Source organism: Athene cunicularia, assembly GCF_003259725.1.
Source record: "Athene cunicularia isolate RWA chromosome 4 unlocalized genomic scaffold, athCun1 chr4_part1, whole genome shotgun sequence".
NCBI classification, from domain to species: domain Eukaryota; kingdom Metazoa; phylum Chordata; class Aves; order Strigiformes; family Strigidae; genus Athene; species Athene cunicularia.
The window spans coordinates 41,398,221-41,407,520 of NW_020799098.1; the positions used below are offsets into that span (position 1 = coordinate 41,398,221).

The 9,300-nt window shown below is 35.8% G+C and overlaps 1 protein-coding gene across 1 annotated transcript in view; it reads right to left on the reverse strand.

The window, feature by feature from the left end:
- The window catches only part of ANXA10 (annexin A10), a 22,929-nt gene extending 14,146 nt beyond the window's left edge, over positions 1–8,783 (reverse strand). Inside the window, exons 1-3 of the mRNA XM_026846989.1 lie at positions 8,708–8,783; positions 7,028–7,122; positions 2,609–2,722 (exon numbers count right to left, since the gene is read on the reverse strand). Of these exons, the coding sequence (XP_026702790.1) occupies positions 2,609–2,722; positions 7,028–7,122; positions 8,708–8,747 (249 nt within the window). The 5' untranslated portion in view covers positions 8,748–8,783. The remainder of the gene's footprint in view (positions 1–2,608; positions 2,723–7,027; positions 7,123–8,707) is intronic.
- Positions 8,784–9,300: the final 517 nt, after the last annotated feature.

Here is a 9,300-nt window from a genome sequence, read left to right on the forward strand (position 1 = left end):
GAAAGCGTATCCTGAGCTGCATCAAGAGCAGTGTGGGCAGCAGGTCGAGGGACGGAATCCTCCCCCTCTGCTCCACTCTCATGAGACCCCACCTGCAGTGCTGTGTCCAGCTCTGGGGTCTCCTACATAAGAAGGACATGGACCTGCTCAAGCGTGTCCAGAGGAGGGCACAAAGATGATCAGGGGGCTGGGGCACCTCTCCTACAAAGACAGGCTGAGAGAGTTGGGGTTGTTCATCCTGGACAGAGAAGGCTCTGGGGAGAGAGTGGCCTTCCAGTACTTAAAGGGGGCCTGCAGGAAAGTTGGGGAGGGACTCTTTATCAGGGGGTGTAGGGATAGGATGAGGGGTAACAGTGGGTAGATTTAGATTAGATCTTGGGAAGAAATTCTTTACTGTGAGGGTGGTGAGACACTGGAAAATGTTGTCCAGACAGGCTGTCATTGCCCCCTCCCTGGAGGTGTTCAAGGCCAGGTTGGATGGGGCTTTGAGCAGCCTGGTCTGGTGGAAGGTGTCCCTGCCCATGGCAGGGGGGTTGAAACTAGATGAACTTTAAGGTCCCTTCCAACCAAAACCATTCTGATTCTGTGATATGACTTATATTGTTGGGATTCTAGAGGGCTTTCTGTGAGAGAATGGACATGTGAGCAATCCTGTGTGAGAACAAGACGGATAAGAGCCTCAGCCTGAGCAAGAATGAGATAAGGATGTGACCCTGAATGAGGGGGGAGAAACTCGACGAGACAAACAACCCCCAGAAGTCAAACAACCCCCAGAAGCCTGGCAAGGCTGATGTGGCACTTTTTATCCAATCATAAGAAGGTTTAAAGCGCAGGCTAAGTTAACTGTCCAATCTTGAGGACTTGTACAGCATGTTACTCACGTGTGTGGGAGAACATTATAAAAGGGTTTTCTTAGTTATAATAAACAGGCATTGCTTGATCACATTGGTCGTGTGCGTGCTCAGCTCTCCTGCATAATCTGAATTTCAGAATGTACATTAACTAGTGAGGAATGATGTAAGACTCAGGCTGACAGAAACATAGTCAGAAGAATTTGAATTGTAGAACTTTTGTAAGAATTTAGGATTTTCTAAAAGAAATCAGATGCAGAGATTGAGCATACATCCCCAGCTAATGTTCAAGCAATCTGAAGTACATATGAGCACAACTATTATGTTCTGCTTCTATCTTTTTTCTTTTTTAAAAAAATCTGTTCAGTCATGTTATGGTCTGTAATGTCTACTGTAGAATTTAGTATTTAAGGGAAGCATCATGGCCATCATTCAGTGCTTCAAATCACTGTATTTTCCCACAGGATTTGAATTAATTTTATATAGTTGAATTGACATAAGATACACTGCATATGCTCCTTTTGGTATGCACATGTATAGTGGAGGTGAGTATTCTGCCTTTGGGATAATGTGAGAACTTGACATCGAGCTTGAGCCTGGGGACACATGTGGCCTGTTTTTCACTTTGGCCATATGAATCCAGTTCAAGAGAGAATACTGTAATTAAGTTTAACTTTGAGCCACATTTAGACAAAATATAACTGGCAGTCTTGTCAATAATTTTAATAAAATCATGCTTCCTGTGCTACCAATGATATTTCACAATCCTTTTAATGCCAACTGTAACTAAAAATATATCAGTAGTTCTAAAAAGTGGATTGGTTTAAGTGTCTGAAGGAAAGAACAAAGTGTAATTTTTAATTTTTTTTTTTGAGGGGTTTTTCAAAATTTGAAAGATAGGTCACCTTGTTTAGAGTTGTATAGTCTGTATCTTATTTTTGGCAGTGGACAGTAGCAAGTATTCATAGAAATAAAAGGAAAACAGTGTTGAACTCTGATATGCCTTCCCATCTTGCAGGAATTGGCAATTTAGGAAGTCCCTGAGAAGGAATTTGCCAAGGATTGTTTTCAATAGCAAACAGTGGACCTGTTTTCTATTATTTTATTGAAGTCCTTTATGAAATGATTTGTGCCTTTGTCTTCCACAATGCCCTGTGGGAACCAAATTCACCATTTAATTACAAGATCTTTGAAAAAAATATTTTTTTTTTTCAAAGCTTCAGTTGTTTAAGGAGCACAGTCTCAGATCCTGGGAAGAAAAGGAAATATTTTCTTCAAAATGTGCAATCAGTTCAATTTGAGTGGAGTGATCATTGCTTTGTCACAGAGTAATTTGTTTTTAGGTAAAGGCATGTTCTGCTAAAGTATTGGTCTTTTCAGAGGTGGAGGCTTAGTGCGTGACACTGACTGTTGAAATGAATTTTGTTTGTAACATACATAAATGCTTGCAGGACCAGGGCTTTATACATTCCTGTTTAAATATTTCTTAATTTACTGAGTTTACCATGAGTGTTAAATGGGTTGTATTTGTTACATGACAAGGATATTATTTATGCTGGTTTTAGCATACCAATGAATAAACATATAGCACTGTATTTCTGATGACCTAGTGTACTACTGTGTGGTAGACTCTTCCAGTGTACTAACTTCCCGAAGTTATCAACCATTTAAATGTAAAAAAAAAATAAATCAATTCAACATATGTTCAGTACTGTAATTAGTGACTGTGACTATGCAATTCTGAATTTATCAAGTACCTTTAAGGCATGCCAGAGCTCATGGGCATCATAGGAAGCAGGTGGATACATCAAGCCAACCATGACCTCTTTGAAGTGATGAGAGAGATTCTCTTTGAGGTCTGTAATCAGATCCTTGAAATGAAAAAGAAAATGCATAGACAGGATTGTTTCGTCACAATTTATGAAGATAGTTTTAAAAAAGTATTAATGGTTTTCTCTGTAAATGAATAAAGATGAACTGTTGAAGATGAATTCTGCCTAAATTAAGAAAAATATTATTTTAAATAGTACCCATTTCTTCTAATAGTATGAGTGAGATGACCATAGACACATAAACCAGTAGACTACATAGGACTGTTGATTTTTGGTTCATTAGAATGCAGAAGAAAATTATGGCATTTAAGTGCAACTATTACCTAAAGGCCTGGAAGCCTGAATACCATGGCAGCTTCCATTGGCATATTCTTTGTGTGAATCTGTGAGTGCTAAGCACCTTTGGAAGTGAAATCCCATAGAACACAGGCGATTTCTTGTCCTTTTTTCAGTGTTACTCACTATGTGAATGATTTAAAAAAATCATCCACTCCTAGTACATAAAAATATTTGCCTTGGATTACTGGAAGGTTATGTGTTTCAATTTATGTATATATTACGTTCAAACAGAATTCACTACTTTTGACAGATGCTGCATTAATAAAAAGGACACCGCCCCTTCCCTCTCATTTGTCTCTACTCGCTTGCCAGGTAGCTGAGTAATGGATGGGAGTTTCCTCATCACTCTTCCCTTTCCCAGTAGCATCCTTCAAAACACTGCAAATGCCAAAAGCTTGTTAGTTATTCTATTGTTGCTTCTGATTAAGAAGATACTGGTGCACTCATTGTTTTTTTTTATGTTTTGTGTACAGCATTAGGCAGCTGTCAGGTATGTTCTGACCTAAGTCTGAAATTAAAGGAACAACAGAAATGGTTCCCATGATATAAACTATTATGTTTTCAGAGCTGAGTCTTTTTCAGGCCTGTACTTTGATTTTGATACAAATCTGAATATAATTAAATTAGTAGCTAGAGTAGCAATGAAGGAGGACATATACACATTAAAAATTAAATTTATCATGAAGAAACATATGCAGTCTTTGGTGAATGCGCACTAGATGCATTTGACAACTACTAAATCACACATGGAATAGAAATTAATTCATTAAGACATTTCACTTCTGACAACATGCCTGTGGGAAAATGGATTAGTAATACAAATGGATACTAATTAAAAATTACTTCTGCAATCAGAACTAAGGGAAGTGAAGTACTGAAAAATAAGAAGAGACAACTCTAAGTTGTCATTATTAACATTTCCTAATTGTCTGCTATAAGAAATCCTTGAAGGCTAATTGTAAGAAGAAATCTTAAAGTTTGTCTGTATGTCTGAATCATGCAGCTAGTTCAGGGTTTTATTATTTTAAAAATATATATTTCTCCTAATGTGTCAAACTTTACATTTGTCAAATGAATGGTCATGATAGCTACCGTATTGAACAGACTGCATTGAAATTAAGAGGGTGAAGCATTCGATTGACAGACTTACCATAGATTAAACTGAGAAGGCTAAAATCGTATTGCCTAGCTGTCTGTCTTCTCTGTCCTGCAGAGTTTACTACTCATAAACTGGGACTGCCAAATCACACATTTGCCCAATGCAATATATCCATTTATACAGAGTACAGCCATTAATACAGATTACAGCCATGAAATGCTATCACTGATGTGTGCTAAAGTATCTTCTGAAGTGTAAACTGCAGCACTTTGGGGAAAGATTTATCCCATTGTGTTTGGCAGTTCTTTCCCAAGATTGCAAACTTTAGAGGAATCAGTCAAATAAACTGCATGGAGCACTAACCAGATTAGCCATTTCAGTATATCTGCTGTCACAGGTGAGACAAAAATTCAGCATTCCTGTTTCATCTGTGAACTAGATCAGAGTAATTTGTACTGACCTCTGTTTCCACATAGCAAACAGTAAAGCTAGACGTTTTTGTTTTTTTTTTAAATCTGTCAAGAGTATCTTGATAGAGCTTGTGCTATTACCCAGTGCTTAACAGATTCATTTAAATTAAAATTATGGGTGTATAAGCAAGATGTTCGATGAGTTTCAGAATTTTCTGTAGCCCATTGCTGGAATATAAAAATAGTTTGCTTGCCTTTCCTTTCTATTATTATTCATAGTTTTAGATATTGAAATTCTTAAAAATGACATCTGAGATTTTATTTGGCTTTTGTAGTTTTTCTAGATCTTTAGGTCCATGACCACTGGCTTTATAGCACTTCAGGTTGACTGAATATGTCTGAAAGGTATACATTTAAAGGTGAGGTATTTTTATAGGGATTTATTTATTTGTTTATATTTTTATTTTTTTTTTGGATTTGAAAATAAAATCCAAATAGATCAGGGATGAGCAAGTCAAGAATTGTTCTATATGAATACTAAATATGGCAAATCATAACTCTGTTCCTGAAGGATATCTGGCAATTCTTTATTGAGATATCATTGGTGTTATCTCTAAGACATCTTCATATATCAGACGGTAGAAATTAAAGATAAAAAATTATATGGAGCTTTTAAATGTTTATCCTTGATAGGTCTAGTTGAAACACTCCAGAGAAAAGGTTAAAAAAACCCATAGCCAGATCCTATGGATGAAGCAGAGAAGGAGCATTGTCCAGTGATTAAAGAGATAAATGAAGACTTGGAAAGAATAGGCTTGGCTGCTTTACAATCACAGCACCTTTGGGTAACTTAACATGCATTAGTTTTCTATAAGTAAAACAAACTCAATGAGGTTTGCAAGTGTAATGGTAATCTAATAAATACCTTGTAATAGAAAACCACTTCCAATCATTCAGATCGATTGATTTCAATCACTGTCAGTTTTTGGAAGGTAAGGATACCTGTGATTCAGTTATTGTTATTTTATGGTTTATTTTAAACATATCCATTCAAGGCTGCATCTAAAATATCACAAATATTGTGTTTGATTTTTGATAACAGACCAAATAAAGCCAGTGATCTCCTTTAGGTGAGTACCAGTAAAAAATTAACCCACTGCACTGATTAAATCCAGCTTTTCTCTTTTCCCCCTATTCTAGTAGAGTAAGGGGGTGTTTCAGCATAGAGGTCAGTGGTTATGAGGTATTTTGGTATACAAGTGGCACAAAGGCTGTCTCTGGAAAACTGCTTGGCTACTCAAAGAAGAAAATACACCCACTAGTTAACAAACTGGTGGTGTAACAGACTACCACATCAGCAGTTAATGTGGAGTTTTTGAATGAACCATTTCTAGTTAACTCTAATTAAGGCTAATGGTGGTGTGGTACTTTTCTGCAAACTCACTGTCCCCTTTCATGCTGATCAATCCAATGGCAAGCATACACTGACCTTCAAGGCATTTTCCAGGGAGCTGTTAGTTTTTCAGGCTTCAGGAAAGGAACAAAGCTAGATTTTGTTTAAAATGTTTGGCTGGCTTCTCTTAGGGGAAGGGCACATCTGGTCAATTTAATCACAGTATTTTTCTTTAGCTTTCCAATAGTATCTAGTTTCATACAGAACTTTTCATCACCAGATTTCACAGGGATTTTACAATAGTTGTTGCTATTATTTCCACCTTTATGTAGATGGGATAACTGAGGAAAATGCAGGCATTGCAACTTTCCTTCTAACTTTTGATTAGGAATAGTAGATCTGAAAATAAAATGTATATCTATCTCTGTATGTTTTAACAACTTGTTTAACAAAACTTACATTGTTATATACAGTAAATATGGATAAAATGCATTTGAAAAAAAAGCACTATCTTTTCATGTCTTAAAATTTTTGAAACACTTTTCAAAGATTCATAAATTTAAAATTAAGCAGCTCAGAGGAGTATTGTGCTTAATGTAGGGATGGGGTTATATGGTATGAGCTCTGAGAATTCAGTGCTTGAAATGGGTACATTAATCAGTGCATGGATAAGAGGCAACTACCTGTACTTGTTGGTTTGGTGTTTTTCTTTGGTGTTTCAACCCAAATACAATACTATTTTATTATGTATTCCAAAAACTTGAAAAAAAGTGATGCAGAAACTCCCCAAAGCATATAGAGAAAGAAAAATTATCCAGAAAGTCTGGTTTGGTCAATAGAAAAGGAGAATGAACTACAGAAGAAGAAACTTTCCATGTCCTTTTTTTAAACTTTGTGTGTGGCAGACATACTCCTACTGCTATATAAATGACTGTCAGAGGTGTTGATAGTTACATGAGCGAGGTTCTATGCCAATCTGTTGGTGACAACCTGCTGTCTGCCAGGCTTTTGGTTCCAGTGACTGACCTGAGAGAAGAGCTGACCAACCACCCTGGAGACAGAAGAGACAGAAGTAATGAAAGTACAAAATGGCTCTGTCGTACCCTGCCATACATGTCTCTGTACGCCTCGGCAATCATAACCCGCTGTGAATTGCAACGCTGTGTTAGGATATCAATCAACACATCTTTTTCACAACCTGTAAAGGAAACATGACACAGATGCTAAGTTTACAAAGTGTTGTTATTTACTTACGTTTGTGATTTTTCATGTTTTGTTCAAGAATATTAACGTAATTTATTGAAAAAAATAGATCAACAACATCAGTTATATTTACTGTGCTTATGTACCTTTCACTTGCTGGTGTAATACCAGCAAAAAGTGGTTTGTTATTAGCAGTTGCATCACCATCTCTCTCAAGCTCAATGGATTTGAAAGCATCAATAAAAGAGAGGCTTTCATCTATTCAGAACTAGGCACACTGGCAGAATTTGTGGCTGAGCCTGCGAAGTCATATTTGTATGCCCTGTTGATACTGATTAAATTGTCATTTCAGGATTAGGGATCCTTTTATGGGGATGACAAATTATGGTCAGATCATTTGTTGATAAATGGAAAGATGTATGTTTTCAGAGAAACTATGTAAAATAATTTATGAAGTTTTAAAAAATAGAGGATTTTAACCAATTTCCAAGGACATTTTGTTCAAGGTTACCAAGCTTGATTTGCCTGATGGCCAGAGCATACTGCTAAACTTCTATAATGAATCAGTATGTACTACTTATGAAAAAGAAGATAATGATTAACATATTTTGAAAACAATTTTATAATTTTTTTCTTTTCATCCGAGAACTTGGCTCTTGGTAATTGCAGATGCCTGAGAATTTTAATGACATTCCAACATTAATACATCTCCAAATGTAAATCAATTGTCTTTATCACACTTGTAGCAGAGTTGAATTAGGCTGGAAAGCAGGGGCATCAGCTAGCATCTGAATGGAATAGGGTAGTCTCTCAGGTTTCTGCCTGTCATTGTTATATAGGTGCATATATAAATATATGTTACAGATACATGTTCTGTACCTATTACAGCTTTGTTAGGCAGATTTTATCATATAATCTATAACTGACAGATTCCATTTTGACACAAATGTAATTGGACATTGAATATTTTTTTTTTTCACTTGGCAGAGGAAGTCTGTGTTTGCTTAGTATACACCAGGTTTAATTCTCTTTATTCTGGATCATCTAGCCAAAATTACACCAGCTTTTTAGCAGGACACTGATTTACCATCAGTCTGATTCATTTCCATGAAACTCATAAAATCGACATAGACTGAAAGCAAGAATTGTTTATGAGTGAAAGATAATAAATTCTTTAAACTTTCTACTCCATTTAGTTTTATTTCTTGATCACTGATTAAAAGACTTAACAGTCCTTAGTAATAGTTAATTACTGAAGTTACAATTAAAAACCTTTCCTTCACTGTAGTGACATAACACAGAATTCTGTTTTCTTTTTCTGATTTCTCAAGGAAAGCATTCATTACTGTAAGTGTTGGAATAGGTTTTAGATTCATCGCAATCACCTCTTAGTTCCTGTGAATGCAGATACATGATTTATTTGGACATCACCAGTGTATCTTATCGTGATACCTTGGAGAATCAACAGATACATGTTGACACTTCTAATTTTATGAGTTTTTATTTTGCCTAATTCTTGTTATTTTATGAGAGCTTTCTGAAAAAAAAAAAAAAGTTTTAGAATCAGTCAAGATACTCACTGATTCCCTGTAGGGCTCCTCCGAGCAACTGGGCATCCATAATAGGGTTAAAATTTGGAGCAGGAAAAATCGTTCCTTGTATCTGCTAAAGGAGAAAGCAGCCTTTAATTGAGGTGTTTTACATATATAACACTGCATATATAATTCTGTTGAAAACCAACAATCGTAACATTAAATTGTCTGCATCATGAGGAACAAGATACAAAATTTTTAATTTAAACAGAACTTAAAATTGCAGTAAGCCCTAGGAAGAGAGACCATATTTGAGGAAGTTTCCCCTAGCATGAGTTAGGCTTGAAAAAAAAGTAAATTTTAATACTAATTAATTTTTTTTTTCATTAAAAAATAGCCACACTTTTGTGTCTGTCTCTTTAACAACATTCTTCTGAAAATATTTTGTCTTTCAAAGTTAATCCATGATAATCCTGACAGTCTTTAGTATATATTTCTCATGGTATTTCTGATTTGAAAGGACTAGTGAGAAAATGATGAATGAGATACATAGGTAGCATGCAAACCTAGTGATTTTTTTTAAAGAAAAAATGTTACTGCTAGGTGTGAGATAGCTTTCTGATATGCCATGTAAGGCAACA